Here is an 18,662-nt window from a genome sequence, read left to right as displayed (position 1 = left end):
GGAAACTTCAGTAGATACAACTTTTCCTTCATTCTCCCTCCCCCAATTCCATTGGTAATACCAGAGCAAGAAAGGAGAGCCACTTGAGGAAATAGCTTAATCTTTATTATTATTATTATTATTATTATTATTATTATTATTCAAGGATGCTTAGCATACAACTAATTTGGAATTATAAAGAAGTGGTCCAGTAGAAATATAGCATTCATATCATTTTAAATATAAATTAAATTAAATTTCCTGTACTATCTACTGTACCTGACTGGATAAAAGGTCTTAATGAAAAGGGGAGCCTCAGCTGTTCTAAAAAAGACCCTCACTAAAATTCATGGAGAACCCATTTTCCCCACTAACATGAAAACACTACAAGTTCCTCGTGGGTTTTGCTACTCCCCTCCCCCACCCCTTTTTAAAGTGCTCTATAGTCTAATTAATGTTGTGTTGTTATATCTATGCCAGCTGTGGAATTATATATTACTTACTTTGAGTTTTAATGGATTCTGACTGTTCATCTGCCTGTTTCTTCACTAAAACAGATTGGACCTTTCTTGGCAATGAGCTAAGCCAGGGACTAACTGTCATTGTAGCTCTATTTTTTTCTTATTATTATTAGGGGTAATGGTACCTATGCCTTCTAGGATATTCATGGGCAGAGGGAAGACAATGGTGGAATTCTTTTCTGTGGCCACAGTAGCTAAAGTTTGCAGATAGCGAAGCTGAAGAGCTACAGGAGATTCAGACAGTACCATGGACGCTGACTTCAATGATTTAGAAGCATTCATCTCTCCTTCTGCAGCCAGTACCTAGAGTAACAAGGGAACAAAAGACCACCATTCACTACTATGAATCTAAGTTAAATATCAGCAGTTCCCACTGACCATTTGGGAATCATAGCTGATCCATCTTTGGAGTTATTTTACAAAGAGATGACTTAAGTTACAGGCTTCCACTTTTTCCTTTCATCAACTATTCTAGAGAATGTTTTCTTCATCCTATTGCAGACTTTTCACATTATAAGATCTAATTCAAATTCTGTTAACTCTTATTCATGAAGACCAATGGATGCTTCTGATTCCTGGAGAGTACTATTCTGGTCCTGGAAAGGTGCGGTGAGGGTGAGGGAAGAGGTAGAGACAGATCTCAAGGGGAACCCTGGGTTATGGTTGATGGGTCCAGGGTAGTTGTGACCAGGGGCTTCCCAATAGAGATACAAAGTTTAGGGTTACAGCTAACAGGTCCCTTGGTGGGGAAGAGCCCTGAACCGTGGCACTGAGTCCTGGATGGGCTGGTGTCTAGGAAAGATCCTGAGTCATAGCTCATGACTCTTGTAGGGTTTATAATGAAGAATCCTAATGAGGGCAGACAGTAGTTCTTAGAAGACATGTTTATAGTTTGGTAGGTAAGATCCAGTTGGGAGTCTAAGTGACCTTCAGTCATAGCTCATGAATCCTACAGTAGAATGTAAATTTCTTGGCAGTAGAAACTGTTTTTCATTTTATCTTCATGTTCCCAGTTCCTAGTCCACTGTCTGCACATAGTAGGTACTGAAAAGGTACTTAATGAGTGAATCGAATTATATAATAACAGTGGATGAAAATATCTCAAAGGGGCTTAAATAGCACTTGGAACATCACAGTCATTTCTTATTCCTTGACATTCTCCCCTATTATCCCTATTATCTTTTTAAATAAAATTAGACTTTATTTCTCTTTTATAAGAAATTAATCTCTAGATAGGGGAGGAGAAGGGATATAGTTGGAAATGAAGATTATATGAAAGTAGACATAAAACAAATCAAGAATTGTTTGGGAGTTTGACCACTCTTTTCACTCATCATTTCTACTGCACTTAAACATTTTCCTACTTTTGATGTCCAGATTCAATGCTTTGGAATATCTGGGGCTCAGCTAATTATATACCAGATATGTAATAAGGAAAGATTAAAGAAAGGTTTATTTCATGACAAAAGCATTGAAAGAACTATAGGAAGGGACTATCATCTCTATTAATTCCTTGGAATACAGGAAACATACCCCATTAAAAAAAAGTTGTTATTACTGGTAGAACTGAAAAGTCTTGAGTTCACTCCCTATTTTCAGCCATACCAGCCTAGACATAAGGAAGTGTATCAGCTCCAATTTTCTCCTTAGGTAAATTAATCTGGAACCCAGCTGCAGTCTTTTGGTCAAGGAAGACATAAAATCAGTTCTAAGACATTAGCAATGAGTTCTTGAGACTCCTATAAATCCCTTTGTTCAATGCTTTTATCCTCATTTGGTGGTTTTGACTTGCTTTTATCTTTCTCTGGAAGGCTTTTTAACTTCCATGAAAACTACTTTTGCCTGGGGAGTATAAGAACATATCTTTATTAAATGCATTATTTATTTGAACTTTGAGTGGCCAATTGTATTAGATACAGAACTACTCTCCAGACAAAGGCAGAATACTGGATATTCCCAAGAAACCACTTGGGACCAGAGCTCTGATTAGGAATTGGTTTTAACCTTTTTTCTTTATTTTCTCTTATGCTCTCTGGGTAGCACTCCTTTAAGTAGTAGAAAGTCTTATTTTCCCTAAGTCCAGAGGAAAATTCTTAAAAACTTTACCAAGAATAAGAAAAATCCTTTAAGGTTTGCAAAACAATTTACATATCCATCTCATTTGATCCTCACAATTACCCTGAGAGGTTGGTGTTATTACTATCCCCATTTCACAGATGATAAAATGGAGGTAGAGTTAAGTGACTTGCCTAATGTCACACAACCAAATAGCAGGATTATTTCTCACCAGACCATCAGATGAATATTTGGCTCATTTTCCCCATGATCCTCAGATTAGAGACTGACTCCTATAAATGAATGGCCCTTACCTTGGCTCTAGCCTCTCGGGTGGCCTCAGCTTCTGCTGCCATGGACCTTTGTAACTGCAAAGGAATCCGGACATCTTTGATCTCCACTCGGGCCACCTGAATGCCCCACAGCTCAGTAGCATCATCAAGTATTGTCTGTTTCAGAAACAAGAGGAAGTACAATACCATTCAGAAGACAGGCTAGTCATATACTCTAAATTTACAAGACTCATTCTGCTCCTTTTTTCTCCTTTATTATTTACTCCTTTCTTCACTTTTTAGGCAGCTCCATGACTACTTTACTGGATGTAGTTTGGTTTATGACTAAAAAAGATTACAAGAAGATAGAAATCTCACTAGACTGATTCCTGGAAGGATTAATCTAACTGAAATTGCTCCTGCTAGATTATGCTTCACATGCAGATGTGAATAGTTTTCACAAAGCAAGCCAGGGAGATCAGGTTAAAAGGCAAGTATTTCTGAGAGAAGAAGCTCTCTGCTTCCTAATGTTCCTCTTCTCCTCACCCATCCCAAAGTTTCCCAACCTCTTACAATTGGGCAAAATACTTAGTTTACTTCACAAGCCACTGAGTAAATCTCCATACCAGCTTAAGCCTAAAATACCTCAAGGTTCAATTCTTCACCTCAAGGTTCTTCAGAAAGTCAATAAACTAATATTTATACAGTACTTTAAGTTTTTTCAAAGCACTTTAAGTGTAGAGGATTTCCTCAAAGCCTTAGCTTTAGTAAGTTTCAAGCTCTTATTGTCCTCATTTTACAGAAGATGAAGCTAAGGCTGAGGTTAAGTGATTTGCTCAAGGTCACACAACTAGTAAACATTTGAGGCAGGATTCAAATCCAGATCTTTGTGACTCTAAAAATGATACCCTATCCACTATGCCACCTCACTTCCTCTTGGATAGTCCTTAATTTATAATGACAAATGAAATAAATAAGACAATAAGGTCTGAAAAATCACTGGAGCTCTCTGCCACCAGTTCTTCAATATGCTTTATGATTGTGAAAAGGGGAACAAATACTCAAGAATGAAGCCTATGTCCTTGAAAGCCATTGATCTTATTTGTGGATAGAGTGATATATAGATAGATATACAGACCTACAGACATACAGAGATAGATAGATAGATAGATAGATAGATAGATAGATAGATAGATAGATAGATAGANAGGGGCTCATAGATAGATAGATAGATAGATAGATAGATAGATAGATAGATAGATAGACAGACAGATAGATAGATGATAGATACATAGATACATAGATACATAGATAGATAGATAGATAGATGGATGGATAGATAGATGGGTAGATGGGTAGATGGATGGATAGGTGGATCAATCAATTAATAGACAGACAGACAGACAGATAGGATAGATAGACAGACAGACAGACGGTTAGATAGATAGATAGATAGATAGATAGATAGATAGATAGATAGATAGATAGATAGATAGATAATAAGCAGACATACACATAGATAGATAGACATACACATAGATGGATATATAGGTAGACCAAGTAATAGATAGACAGACAAATAGATAAATATGTAGGTAGGTAGGTAGGTAGATAGATAGATAGATAGATAGATAGACAGATGATAGATAGATGGGTGGGTAGATGGATGGATCAATCAATTGATTAACTGACAGACAGGATGGATAGATAGACAGGCAGACAGTTAGACAGATAGATGATAGACATATGCATAGATAGATAGATAGATAGATAGACAGACAGACATACAAATAGACAGATAGATTGAAAGACAGACAGACAGATAGATAGATAGACATCAGCAGACAGACAGATTGATAGATGATAGATAATACATATAGACAGACCGATAGGTAGATACATAGATAGGTAGATAGATAGACCAACCAATTAATAGATAGATAGACAGACAGATAGATAGACAGACAGATAGATAGATAGATAGATAGATAGATAGATAGATAGATAGATAGGCAGACAGACAGATAGATACATAGATATATATATCTATAGATAGATCAATTAATAGAGACAGATATGTAGATAAAAAGACAAATGATAGACAGATACATAGACAGACAGACCCATAGATGATAGATAGATAGATAGATAGATAGATAGATAGATAGATAGATAGATAGATAGACAGACTGACAGACAGGCAGACAGATAGATAAAAAGACAGACAGACAGAGGTAAAGACTACTCCAAGCATGAAATGCAAATTGTTGATATTGTGTGCATTTACCTGGATGTTATGAGCAATAACTTCTCTGCCAGATAAGATTTGAGACAAAGTTTGTGTCCCTAAGACATTCCTCAAAGTGGTCTGTGCCAGTAGGAAGGTGGCTTGGTGAACATCAGTGACATTAGCCACAGCGGAAACAGCACTGTGGATTCGGTAATAGACCACTCCATCCACTTGTGTAGTTACAGAATCTCTAGTGAGGATCTGAAGAAAAGATACAAAGAAACATCAAATGGTTCTGAGTCTATATTCCTATAACAGCTGTTGTAGCCGTGGTGTTTCATCTAGGCTTATGGGTTAGAGAATCTGTATTTCAAGTTTCCAAAAGTGCCGAAGCTTTTCTATGCCTGCTCTTCTCCCTTAGTATCCCATAACTTGGTCATCATTTTTAACATGGAAAAAAAACTGAAATCTGTGTACCTGGGTGTATTTTTTTTGTAGAATTTTAGAGCTGGAAGGGATTTAAAAGGTCATAGTTCTATTCTAACCTCTTCGTTTAAATAATGCACAGAGATCAGACAACCAGGATTCTAGCCTGATGCTCATTCTAATACACACACATGGTCTAGAGTTGGTGAATTTTATGCAGGGGGCCATTCCCCCACCTAGTATGGCATTCTAATTCAAAACAATTATAAGAAGCCATAATAATCTTATTTAACTTTTATAGATCCATTCAGAGGTAGAAAACAAGCTTCCCTGATTCCAGCATTTATAATACTTGATGATCAATTCAAGGAAAGAGTTTTGCAGCATCCAAATGTGGATGCATTTGCAGCTGATTGCTTTTTAAGGCCACTAGATGACACTAGAGACCATGCTGTATTTTTTGCTAACAGAAAGCTTTAAACCATGGCACTCCCCAGAGAGAGATTAAATTGGTTTGGACAGAATTGACCTCTTGTTTTCTGCATTTTGTAAATAAGATTCCCCAGTGTATAACACCAGGGAAGAAACTGAAAAAGCTATCTCATAAAGGTAGAGAGCTTTCCAAAAAGAGATGACAAGCATTCCGATTTGGGGAGACAGGGTTTTGTTTGTTTTATTTTAAGTTGTTTTTGTTTGGGGGAATGAGGAGTCCATTCCATACTTGGGAACAGAGATAACAAAGGGGGCATCCCAGCCTGCCTTGGAGTAGCCTTCTGTTGACGTTATTTTCCTATGAACCTATGTAGGCTTTTCTGGATTCAGATGAGTTTAGAACACTATGATTGCTTCTAGATCAAGCTCAAAGCTAAATTAATTCAAAATGTCTTGAATTAGCGTATAAGAAAGAAATTACTGAGACTGCTCATTTGCTTGATTACTACTTAAAGAAAGACATTCTCTACATTTGAAAAAAAATGACAACATAAAATCAGCCTTCCCAAGGAAAAAAGACTACTATTATTGTTATTGTTGCTTATATAAAGGTTAGGAGGAAGCTTTAAAGTTTTCTTTCAGAGACAACTTTATATCTGTATTTTTATTCGAGTCCTCTCAAAGTGTGCATTAAGCCAGAAATTGGATTTTAGTGGGGAGGTTTTCCTATTTACCAAATAGAACATTAGCATTTTGAGTGGCAAATATATCCCTAAATTTTACCCTTTAATACTTGAGTTCTTCAACTATCTGTAATGTGGTTGATGTAGGTATTCCCTTTACGAGATAGATTGCTACCTATCTATGATTTAGAAGCTGATTTTCATAGGTTGCTGAGATTAAAATGAAAAAAAAATCATAATTCAGCAACCAATCAGGTAATGAGACTGAAAGTATCCTGACTGGTTTTGAGACCACATATATACTGATTCTGAAGCCTCTATAGATGGATAAGCCCTTCTAAAGCTTGTACTCCCTTGGTACAGCCTTGGAAAATTTAAGCTAATATAATCATGGGTAGCATTACAAGGGATGGATCAGAACTTGCAGAAATAAGGAATTGATAAACCCACTGTTTTCTACCCTACAGTGTTGAGTTCAGAACTGAGTGCAAGGTTTCAGAAGGATATTGATTAAAAAGAAGAAGGATACTGGCAAACGGGAGAACATTCAAAGGAGGGAAACTAGAATGGCGAATGGCCTTGAGTCCAAGTCAGAATCAAATTAAGGAACTGTCTTATGTCTAGACTGATGAAAAGAAGACTTGGAATACAAGTAAGGAGGGACTAATAGATATCTTCAAATATTTAAAAGACTTATCATGTGAAAAAAAAGAATTAGACTTATTTTGTTTTTACTCAAGAGGAACTAGGAAAAATGGGTGGAAGTTGCCAAAGTCAGCATGCGCTAGAAATCTGGAAAAAAAAATTCTAATAATTAGAATCATTCAAGTGGAATAGACAGCTTCAAATAAGAGCTGGTTCCTCTGACTGGAAGTTTTGAACCTGAGGCTGAACAACTACAGTATCAGGGAAGCCTATGAAATCTCTTCTAGGTATAGAGCAATTATCCAATAACTTTTTTATTGTAGTGGAGGTTACTTTCATGCATAGGTGGGATTATGTTACTATTGAGGTCACTTTCAACTCTCAAATTCTATGACTGTGACCCCAGAATCACCTCCATGGAGCAGTCTTCAGAGTGGGACTGCAAGCAAGCTCCACCCAGCCAATATTAACTCACATTTCAATGGCACTTTGAGGTCCAAAAAGTATGTTTAATCCAACAACCAGGTAAAGTATTATCCCTATTGGGTAAGTATTATCATCCCTATTTGGCATATAGGGAGACAAGTTCAGAGTGGCAATGACTACTTGCCACTGAAGTGTAAAAAGTAGCAGACTAGGAATGGGCTCCAGTCTGGGATCTTTTCTTAATTAGCTCTGTGACTTTGAACAAGTCACTTCATTTCCCTGGACATTCATTTTTTTGTAAAATGAGAAAACTGGATTAGATGATCCTTTCCAGCTCTAAAATATTATGATTCTATGAAAAAATTATTTTTTGAGTTGGGTTTTTAATGTTTTTCTCTCATATTTTAGAAGTTCTAATTATGGATTGAATCCTAATTTGGGTAAATTATTATATATTCCTCCAATTTCATATTAGTTTAATGAATGAGAAAAGAAACAACCTTGTTTAAAACTACTTTTTTGTCTCCTTTTTTTGACTAGATTCCCAACATTTGTGCATTCCTATATGCTCTTGATTCTTTTCTTCCACTCTTTATCTTGCTGGATCTTTACAAAAGATTCTAGGACCCTGGACACAAGACCTTTGGGAATACCAATGCCTCCTCACCCCTGACTTAGTTTCCAGCTCCATAGATTCTGTTGCCATCCTTGTGGAAAGGTAACTTACTTTTCTCACCAACAACTGCTGAGCAACTGCCAACAACAGACAAGTAAGTCCAACAAAGTCCTAGAAACAGTCATACTCTCTCTGACCACTGGTTGGGCTGCTACCAGTTTTAGCTATCATCCTAGTAAATAATTTCTATAGAGATGTTGCCTGGAAATTCCTACAATTAGTGAAATTTGTATAGACACTGACAACCCAGAAAAGAAACCTTTTTTTGCCAAAGTGCTCAGCACTATCAAATAGTTAATCAGAAATCTATTATTTTATCAGTGCTGATTCACCACTGAGATTTTCTATATGTATTGTATCCTCTATCAGAATGTGTGTTTCTTGAGAGCAGAGATTGCCTTACTTTTCCATATGTAATTATGGGTATTCTCATAATACTAATACATAATGCCCAGCCCTTAGCACAATGTTTTGCACATAGTAAGCACTTACTTAATAAAATTTTTTATAATTTTTATTAAAAAAATAAAAAATTACTTAATAAATAATTTTTTCTTTCTTTAATTCAAAAGGACAGGAAAAATCTTTTGAAATTTAAAGGAGCTATGAAAGTCATATGTTAAAGAAGTAATAATGGATAGAGGCCATATTGCATTTATTATCCTGTGATACTCAAGCAAACTTATTAAAAAGGCAATGCAATGGTCCAGGACTTTATGAAAGTAAAGTTGCCCAATTGAGTGGAGTAAGGCTACTTGAGAGTTCCATACACTTTAAGAGTTTGGGTTTGCATTTCTAATGGAAATTGATCATGATTTATTGGTACCTCTTGTGGGGGGATGTTGCAGGTGACAGTTCGGAGATCAACTTTGACATAAACATCTACACACGGTAGTATCAGGATAAGACCTACCAAAAAGAAGGCATATTTCAAATGTTTTCCTTGAGTAGTCAAAAAATACATAACACAACAACAATAAATTCCTTGAGGTTAAATTAGTACTCCAAAAACTCATATTACTTTTTCATATCTGTCATTGTTTCTTAGTTTCTGCTTTCTAAAAATAAGGACAATTTTAATAAAATGTATCTGAGAAAACAGTCATTATAGATCCACCTGAAAGGCATATCACCTGGTCTTGAATATTATAGGCTTCTCCATGTGGAACTCTTTCTCAGTTATATTATATTATTATATTATCATAATAATTATATTTTACTATATATTATAATTCAAAAGAAGAACATAACTATGGGAATCTTCCTTATATTCCATATTCCTCTAAATCCCCAATGTATTACAAAAAAAAAAGTCTTCCACAGCTGTCTTCTAATTCAGGTCTACTGAAGGGGAAGTGATAATTTTAGTTTCTCTCTGTCACTAAAATATGTTGGTCAAAAGAAGTAAAATAAGATGCTAGGATAATAATAGTTTCTATTTACATAGTATTTTAAGAATTACAAAGTACTTTCCCCACAAATCAGTGTAAGTATATACAGAGCAACAATTTTGGTGCTGGCAGGAATGCAGATAAAATATTGCTAGCTTTACTCTAACCTTCTAGGCTGAGCAAGTGAATCTCCTGTTTGTTTTGTCTGAACCTGGAAAGCAATGAGGGAAATAATAATAATTAAACGGAATTTTCTCTCCAAACACAAAGAGCAGTTTCATTCAAGGCGCAGGAACTCCTTGAATAAAATAAAGGAGTTAAAAAGAAAGATATGATCTATCTAAGGGCTTCTGCTGGCTAGCTGGATATGGCTGTGGGTCTGATTCACAAAAAAAAAGATGAAATAGCTACTAAGGCAGTAGAAAAAAAGTTTGACTGGAGAGAGCTGCTGAACTATGGAGGATATTGTCAAGATGACAAAAAAATTTCACCATTTTACATATCATTTAATTACACCTTTGGGGGATTAAAGCAACTTGCTCACTGTTACACAATTAATAAGTTGTACTACCACTAGGAATTTCTGCACCTGAAGTAAGTAGTAATGGTAGAGTATAACTGCAATACATATGGTAGGAGTTAAAAATATACACCTTAAAATATCATGAAGTTTTGAATTAGTGAAAAGAGAGGAAGCTTACCATAGAATGAAGTTGTTGCTATCATCATGACACTGGGAACACCCTGAATATCCTGCCCTAGTACTGAGCTCTAGTACCTAGCTTATTGTTAGTTATGGCTCAACTAGTAAGAACCAGAATTTGAACCAGTCTTCTGACTCCAATGCTTTTTTCTTTTAAAAAAATCTTATCTTCTGTCATAGAAACAATATTGATTCCAAGGCAAAAGAGTGGTATGGGCTAAGCAATTGGAGTTAATTGACTTGCCCAGGGTCACATAGCTAAGAAGAGTCTGAGGCCAGATTTAAACCCAGGACTTTCCATCTCTAAGCCTAGCTCTCAATCCAATGAACCACCTATCTGCCTCTCTAATGCTTTTTTCTATCACACTATTGTGCCCCCTCACTACTGTACCCCTTCATGCTATGGTGCCCCTGTGTGAGGATTTCACAGAGTTGCTAAACTGATGATTTAATGCATTCCTGCCATTAAATAACTATCTATTCATTTGGAGGGAGAATTTTGAGAGCAATTGCATTTTTAAAATTATTGTTGACACTTTGAATGCATCAACCAATTCTCATCCATCACATGAAGTTATAGAAGCAAAAGATTGGCTTTAATTCTGAGAAACATGCAAAAGGCTAGGGAAAAACTACTAGGATTCCTTCTTTCTCCCCCAAATCCTGATCTTTCAACCTTTGTTGTGACTTGTTTTGAGGATGACTGCCTTATGGTGACTTTCCCTGTTGATGATAGGTAACAGATGGGATACAAAGTGATGTTTAGCTTCAATTAGCAAAAGTGTGGAGTCTTTTCATTAACAGTTTGGACGACTTCCCACTGGTCCTTATGGCATTCTGAGGTAACTCATTAGAGACGAGTATGACGAGTATAGTTAACCTGGGACATCTAGTACATGAAAACCCAGGGGAAACAGGTTTATTTGTAAAGGATGGTTTATTTTTCCTCCAAGCAAACTACATGTAACTATTGTATTGTCCTCAGACCAAGCTTTATTTTATTTCCCAGACTTACTCTGTCCAAGTTAGAATGGTTCTGTTGTCCTAGTCCAAAGTGATTAATTGCTGTATATACTTTTTTTTAATGGTCCCATTTCCTCTCTTTTCTCATGGTCTTCTACCTATTCTCTAAGTCTTTAGCCCAGAGGTTCTGAACCTTTTTTATATGATAGAGCCTTTGTTAGTCTGATGAAGATGTTGGACCTCTTTTCAGAATAATTGAAATGAATAAAAAACATATGATTTGAAAGTAAACCAAATATATTGAAATATAGTTATCAAAAAGAATTTTAAACACAAAAATAAGTTCACAAAACCTAGGTTAAGAAACCTCGTGGGTTTTTAAGAATGTATTTTTGGAAAATGAAAGGGGTATTTAAATTATAATTCTTTTCTCTTTGATGATTCCAGTGTTAACCTGACCTAACCATTCTCTTAATAAATTCCCATATATAAAAGTATTCTCTACTTGCTGCCAGACAGTTCTTTAGGTCTCATCTATATGGACACCGGTTTTCATTGGGATTTTTAATACTATTTTTTCCCCCTAGACATTTGGCCTCTTGAGAAAATGCCCTAAGATGGTGTTCTGAAGGAGCTATAACTAAGGCAAGGCCAACATCCTAGGGAGCCATGATTTTCCACAGACTCCAGACTCCTTGAATGACATACCCCACTCCTGATATCTCCCTATTACTCTGACCCATACCTATTAATTTCCTCTCTCCTTCCACTTGTTCTCAGATCTGAGGGATAGAACTTGGGAATTGTACATGCCACCAGAAATGGTTCTAGATCTCCTGAAGGATGGATTAATTCCTCCCCTGGCACAATGACACATAACCACAGCAGACTACCTCATCTCTTCCTCAACACAGAGACACAGATACGCAGACAGACAGACAGACAGATACAACACACACACACACACACACACACACACACACACACACACACTTTCAAATCAAATTAGCCCTGAGTGCCAGGATTCATTAGAGACCTGATTACTTGATATCTTTCTTCTTTCACACTCATTATTTATTTTGTCCTAGGAGAAGGAGGCTACCTCTCAAAGCATCCCCTTTCCCTTTTCAAGAAGTAGGCTCCAGATAATACCTCTAGGAAGTCCTACCTTTGAGCGGTATTACCCAAACTGCTAACAAAGTTTAAATCCAGAATACATTACTTCTTACCTGGTCCTTTTGCTTTTTTTGCTTGGATCCTTCCAAGTCGGAATACAACAGCCCGTTCATATTCCTTAATAATCTAAGAGAATAGGAGAGTGGATTAAGCCTTAATGTGGCATACAGTAGCTTTTAGGAATAATCTCTATTATTTCCCCAGGTGTTACCTTTAGACACATCCATATGGAGAAGGGAAAAGTGATGACCATCAACAGGAAAGAAAGGAAAACCAGGAACCAGCCACAAGCCCCAATGGTTTTACTCTGGGCACCTGTTGAATGAGTGGAAAGAGGCAGGTCACCACTATTGTCCATTAATGAGCTTTGACATCTTTACTAGCTGCCATCCAGTTGTAAATGAATGTATTCACCAAATTCTGCTCAAGTAACATGTTCAGTCTAACCAAAATTTGAAGTTAATGTTCAGGTAGGACTTTATTGTTTATTAATGTTCTTTTCTTAAGGGTAAAATTTCTTATGTTTTTTCTTCTATAAATTGATGGGTAGCATATTACACCCAATTTGATTCAATTTAATTTTTTTAAAGCTTTACCTTCCATCTGAGAATCAGTTCAGTGTATTTGTTCCAGGGCAGAAGAGCGAGCAGTTAAGAGGTAGGCAGTGGGAGTTAAGTGACTTGCCTAGAGTCACACAGCTCTGAAATATCTGAGCCAAATCTGTTTGAACATAGTACCTGCTATCTCTAAATCACTGAACCACCCAGCTCACCCCCTGATTCAATTTAATTTTAAAAACACTTATTAGTACCTGCTATGCCAGAGCCTATGGGAGAAAAGTTGGGGAAAGAAGGAAGGAAGGAAGGAAGGAAGGAAGGAAGGAAGGAAGGAAGGAAGGAAGGAAGGAAGGAAGGAAGAAAAGAGAAAGAAGGAAGGAAGGAAGGAAGGAAAGAAGGAAGGAAAGAAAATCCCTTCAGAAACTTACTTTCAAACAGAGGGGTTTGGGGGGGGGGGGTGATATTATCTAGATTAGTACAAAGAAATAGGAGGAGAGAGTATCTGAATATAGGCTACACTTATACAGTGAAAGATCTCAGAAAAGAAAAAATGTATAAGTACATACAGAAAAAGAAAACAGCTTACAGGTCACATTCAGATGTTATACAAGACAGATTGATGTGATCAGAATGTAACCTCTCTATATTATCCCCATTTTACAGATGAGGATGCTGAGGTTCTGTAAGAATAAAAATTAATATCCAAATACTCCAAGTATTATATTTCATAAGACTTATTAATAATAACTTGAAGTAAGGGAAGAAAACCCTAGGTCAAAAAAGCCAGCTTTCCCAGCCCCACACATGGGAAAAGAGAAAGAGAGAGAGGGGGAAAGAGAGAGAGAGAGACAGAGAGACAGCAAAGAGAAGAGAAGAGAAGAGAAGAGAAGAGAAGAGAAGAGAAGAGAAGAGAAGAGAAGAGAAGAGAAGAGACAGAGAGACAGAGAGACAGAGAGACAGAGAGACAGCAAAGAGAAGAGAAAAGAAGAGAAGAGAAGTAACATAAAAGTAACAAGTGACAGAATCAGAACTCCAGTTTCTAAGTCTATGGCCTTTCTAATTCTCCACACTTTTTTTAAAAGAAAAAAGAAAAAAAAAGAAAAAAAAAGACCTTCTTTTGTATTGCTAACTCATAGGAAGTGCAGTTACTCTCATTTCTTGGCTTCCAACTCTAGTACAAAATTATTCTATATTACCATATTAAATGACCTTTTCTTTGTACTCATTCTCCTTAGTAGATGAATATAAAGAATGAAAACAGGGGAGGGGTCTGTTACTAGCCTATAAGCTCTTTCAGAACAAGGACTGTTATGTATTAATAAATTTTGTTTCTCAATATCTAACACAATGAGCTGTACATTGTGAGTGCCAAATACATATTTACTATGTATTTGTTGTTTATGTGTTAAATACTCTATGGTTTATTTATAAGATATTTACAATGTATTTATATGTATGCATTACTGTCTAATATAATACTCCATAAAAATAGTATTTACAGTATGTCTTATATGAGTATTATTGCATTTAAGCCTGAACTTAGGCTCTCTCATAGAGAAAATTCATATTAACACACTAGAGCTAGATCTCCCTACGGTATATTTTGCTCGTATGTAGGCATCTACTTAGAAAAGCCTAGGCAATTCCTCTTCCCCACTCCCTGCACAGGACAGATGGGAAGTATAAGGGCTCAAGTGAGAAAATATTGAGCAGGAGCTTCCAGCTGGAAGTGCCACCTGGGAAAGGACAAGTGCCCCACACATATAGCCAAAGCCAATCCCAGGAGTGATAGAACCAGGACTATGCAGGCTTAGAGGCACAGAGATATGCCTGGATACTAATTGCAAAGATGTGAGCCTCACCAAGAGACCTACTTCTGCCATTGAAGATTAATAGACCTATCAAAGGCTGAGGGAAAACACAATCTATAGTACAATGGGTTGCAATTCCTTTTAACTATACAGGGATTTCACTAATTCACACACTTAACTTCTCTGGGACTAGAAACTCAACCCCTAGGGAGGTAAACAGAGTTCACTGGGGGGGGCATCCCCAATTTCTTTACTAAGGACTCAGATATGGACATTCCTTATTCTTAAATAAAGCCATTCTATTTTTAATGCCTTTGTGAGCCTGGGTGCTTACAAAGGAACTAAAGGTCCTTTGAGAGACATGAAGCAGATTCTGATATTTCTAGGGAAGACATTCTATTCAAGAATAAAACAGTGTATATAGGAGATATTGTGACCTAGTTAAAAATACAGTATCCCAAAAGTCTTAGGACAGTTTTAAACTTTTTAATAACAGAAAACTGCATTAAGTTTTTTCGAGGTCCCCTATATACTAATGAATTAACAGTTTCATCAAAAATAGCACATAGGATTGAGATTCACTAGTGAAATACAATGGCAGCATAGAAAGAATAAGGTTAGCAATATGTCGGATGGTTTTCATTTAGGGACAAAGAAAGCTGATACAGAGAATACCAAATACATGATATCGATGTGGCTCAGTAAATCATGAGTAGAATGTTCAGTCAGAAAAATGCTTTAGATGTGGAGATCACAGAACACAGCAGTTACTCTGGTAAAAATGGATTGTATATGACCTTTGTGATGAAAAAGGGCAGATCCTTTCAAACTGCCTAAGGCCGTGTCATAATTTTTACTTCAGCACAGCTGATCCAGTTTCAAGCAAAAGCCCACAAAATAAAAAGACAGAAGAATATCCAGAGATTCTAACAGCTGTCCAAATTAATGGAGGGAATTCTCCAGGGAAGAGAATACACCAGAAAGGGCTTCAGGGAAAGACTGGGGACCAGGGAGGGGAGAAAAGAGATGAGTCCAGATAAAGAAGTTATATTTCAAGTAGTGGTAAAGGAGAAAAAGGAAGGGAAACAATTAGGGACCTACAAAAGATGCAGTAAGCAAACAACATTAAGGGGAAAAGAAGGAAGAAGCGAGATGAGACGGCCTTATCTTAAGTCTCCAGAAGAGTCAAAGAACAGAAGAAAGGAAGATCAAAAAGGAGGCAAGAGAGCATTCTAAAAGACTAATGGTAGAAAAGACCACTGAGAATAGGAAGCCCATTGTACATTGAGCTTAAGATCTCTAATGTAGAAGAGATAAAGAATCTGAAATATAAAACAAGTAGAACAAGAGAAGTGAAAGAAAGTTCAAATGAAGTCTTGACATATTACTTTTAAGTTACACTATAAGCAGAAATCATGAATTTAAAAATTATTGTAACAAGGATTGGCATGTGCACAGGCTGCCTTTGATGACCTCTCATCACATGAAGAGGCTGGGGACCAAACTTCTGGGAGAGTTGTGATGATGTGTAATAGAAGGGCCTTGGAGAAGCTTTTGGAGCATATTTAGATAATCTGTAACTGGTGCCAATTTGCTAACCATGTAGTTAGAACTGGGAATGCCTTTAAAAGGACTAGTGATTAGAGTAAAAGGTTATGTTGGCTTGTACCCCAAGGAACAAAGAAACTTGGAACTCAGCCCAGGGTTAGCTGAGAGGAGGACTCATCTGGGAGCATTGGCTGACTCAATGCTGGAACCGATGCTAGAGACTGAGCTCACTCTGAGCTGACTCTTTCTAGAAACCAAGATGGTAAAGAGGAGGGTGTTCCCCTAAGATGTTGAGGGGAAATATTTGTGCCTTTATTCTTGCTAAGTCTAGAAATGAAAAGAAAAAAAGAGGACAGAAACGGGTAGGGAAGGGAAGAAGAAGGGCAAGGGAGGAGAGGAAAAGAGAAGAGGCAACGGGAGTGGAGGAGAGGAGAGGAGAGAGGGGAGAGGAGAAGAAGACCCAATAAATACTTGGTTTCTAAATGCATCACAACAAAGTATTATGGATTAAGATAGCCAAGGTTCCTGGGAAATGAAGAATAGGCAAACTATATTTACAAGGAAAAAGTTTGTGAGATCATGTTAAAAGGAAGAAAGAAAAAGAAATAGAATCAAGATCTTGCAGATAAATTATCCATGATCAAAAATGCAGAAACGTATAAATATATTAAAAAGTTGAGAACTGGCCAGAAGAAAAAGTTAAATAAGCAAAAGAAAACAATGAAAATTCAAGAATACTGAATTTATAAGAAATGCATATAAAATATAGGAAAACTCTAACCTCTCATAATCTCATAGATGGAACAAATATTCCTTCTGCATAAAGCCTTTCCTCTCAAAGCTAGCACCACTTCTCTGCACTGCCCATTATTTGTATTTATTTTATATATATATATACATATATATTTATTTATTTATAGAAGTAGATGTCTCCTCCCATGGAATACAGCTTCTTGAAAATAGGAATTGCTTAATTTCTGTCTTTGTATACCTACCCAGGGATGAGCACCTAGTAGGGACTTTTAAAAAAGCTTGTTCACTGATTAATTAATAGGAAGGTGAGCTTCCTAATTCCTTCTTAGAAGAATTTACTAGACTATTGCTCAGCTCCACCCTTTCCCACCAGTGAAGCTTTCATGGTCTCTTGGAGGGAGAATCATTGGAAGGGATCTCAGAGGTCATGTAGTCCAATCCCCTCATTTTACAGACGAGGAAACTGAGGCTCAGAAGACAGAACTCAGACGTTATGATTTCAAATTCAGTGGTCTTTCTGTTATACTACATTTCTTCTCTTGAGCAAATCATTTGACCTCATTGGTAAAATGAGGAATTTTGGATTAGAAGATCTGTAAGAGTCCTTCCTCTATAAATTCTTTGACGTCTATATCTATGACGGTTTCTAGAGCTTCATGCACCACTAGGTAACAATAGTCATAAAGTATGAGATCAATGAAGGTAATAAAGGTATCACAGGTGTCAGTCTTACAGAACTCTCAGGATTTCTGGCACCTCAAAAAGGATGTGAGTCAGACTAGGTACTTCTTGACTCCAGGATGGGGGCTAAACCCTGGGCTTTTCTGAAAGAGCCACACTAGTTTCCCTCTCTACTGAACATGCAATTTTTTTTATCTGGGGAAAACACACACACATAAAGGAAAACAAACAAAAAAGCAGCCTTGACCTGTCAGAAGATCCCCAGGGTACCACCAACCTTGTGCGTCATCAATCACCAAGCAGAGAGCTCAGCTTCGTTAGACACTAAACTTATTGCAGAGTGAATAAGGGAAAACATGCTTCATCTTCCAAGATTTACACCTGAGCATTAAAATTACCCAGGCTGTCCCTGCTAGGAGAATTGGTAGTGCCTACGCTTGTCATTAGCAGCAGATTAAAGTGAGAAGCTGTTGGGCTCTGCTCCAGAGAGTCAACCAGGGGAGAAAGCAATGGGATCAGCTCTGGACCCAGGCTGGGGTCCCACTCTGCTTCCTGCATGAGAGAAAGCCTTCCTGTGCTGACATCTTCTGAGGCCTGACTTTCTTACTTTATGATAAAATCAGTGAGCAAAGAGGTAGAGAGAGATCATTTATAACAATATATATTTATTTATACTAATATAATAATACTAATATAATATTTATACTAATATAATAATTTATACTAATACAATA

The 18,662-nt window shown here is 36.8% G+C and overlaps 1 protein-coding gene across 1 annotated transcript; it reads right to left on the bottom strand.

Annotated features, from left to right (window-relative positions):
- Positions 1-578: 578 nt before the first annotated feature.
- Positions 579-12,936, bottom strand: STOML3 (stomatin like 3). Its single transcript, XM_044668951.1, has 6 exons — positions 12,790-12,936; positions 12,632-12,704; positions 9,172-9,254; positions 5,115-5,318; positions 2,870-3,004; positions 579-803 (listed from the first exon to the last, which is right to left on the bottom strand). Exons 1-6 carry the CDS (start codon positions 12,934-12,936, stop codon positions 579-581), a joined length of 867 nt encoding a protein of 288 aa, XP_044524886.1.
- Between the last annotated feature and the right edge of the window lie 5,726 nt (positions 12,937-18,662).

Source organism: Gracilinanus agilis, chromosome 3 (genome assembly GCF_016433145.1).
Source record: "Gracilinanus agilis isolate LMUSP501 chromosome 3, AgileGrace, whole genome shotgun sequence".
Taxonomy (NCBI): domain Eukaryota; kingdom Metazoa; phylum Chordata; class Mammalia; order Didelphimorphia; family Didelphidae; genus Gracilinanus; species Gracilinanus agilis.
Note: the sequence above shows the minus strand (reverse complement) of the source record. Positions and strands in the feature narration are given on the sequence as shown.

Coding starts and splice junctions, on each gene's coding strand:
- STOML3 (XM_044668951.1), bottom strand. CDS start 12,936: ATGGACAATAGTGGTGACCTGCCTCTTTCCACTCATTCAACAGGTGCC. Junction 12,705..12,789: donor CCATATGGATGTGTCTAAAG/GTAACACCTGGG, acceptor CTATTCTCTTAG/ATTATTAAGGAATATGAACG. Junction 804..2,869: donor CCCGAGAGGCTAGAGCCAAG/GTAAGGGCCATT, acceptor TTGTTACTCTAG/GTACTGGCTGCAGAAGGAGA.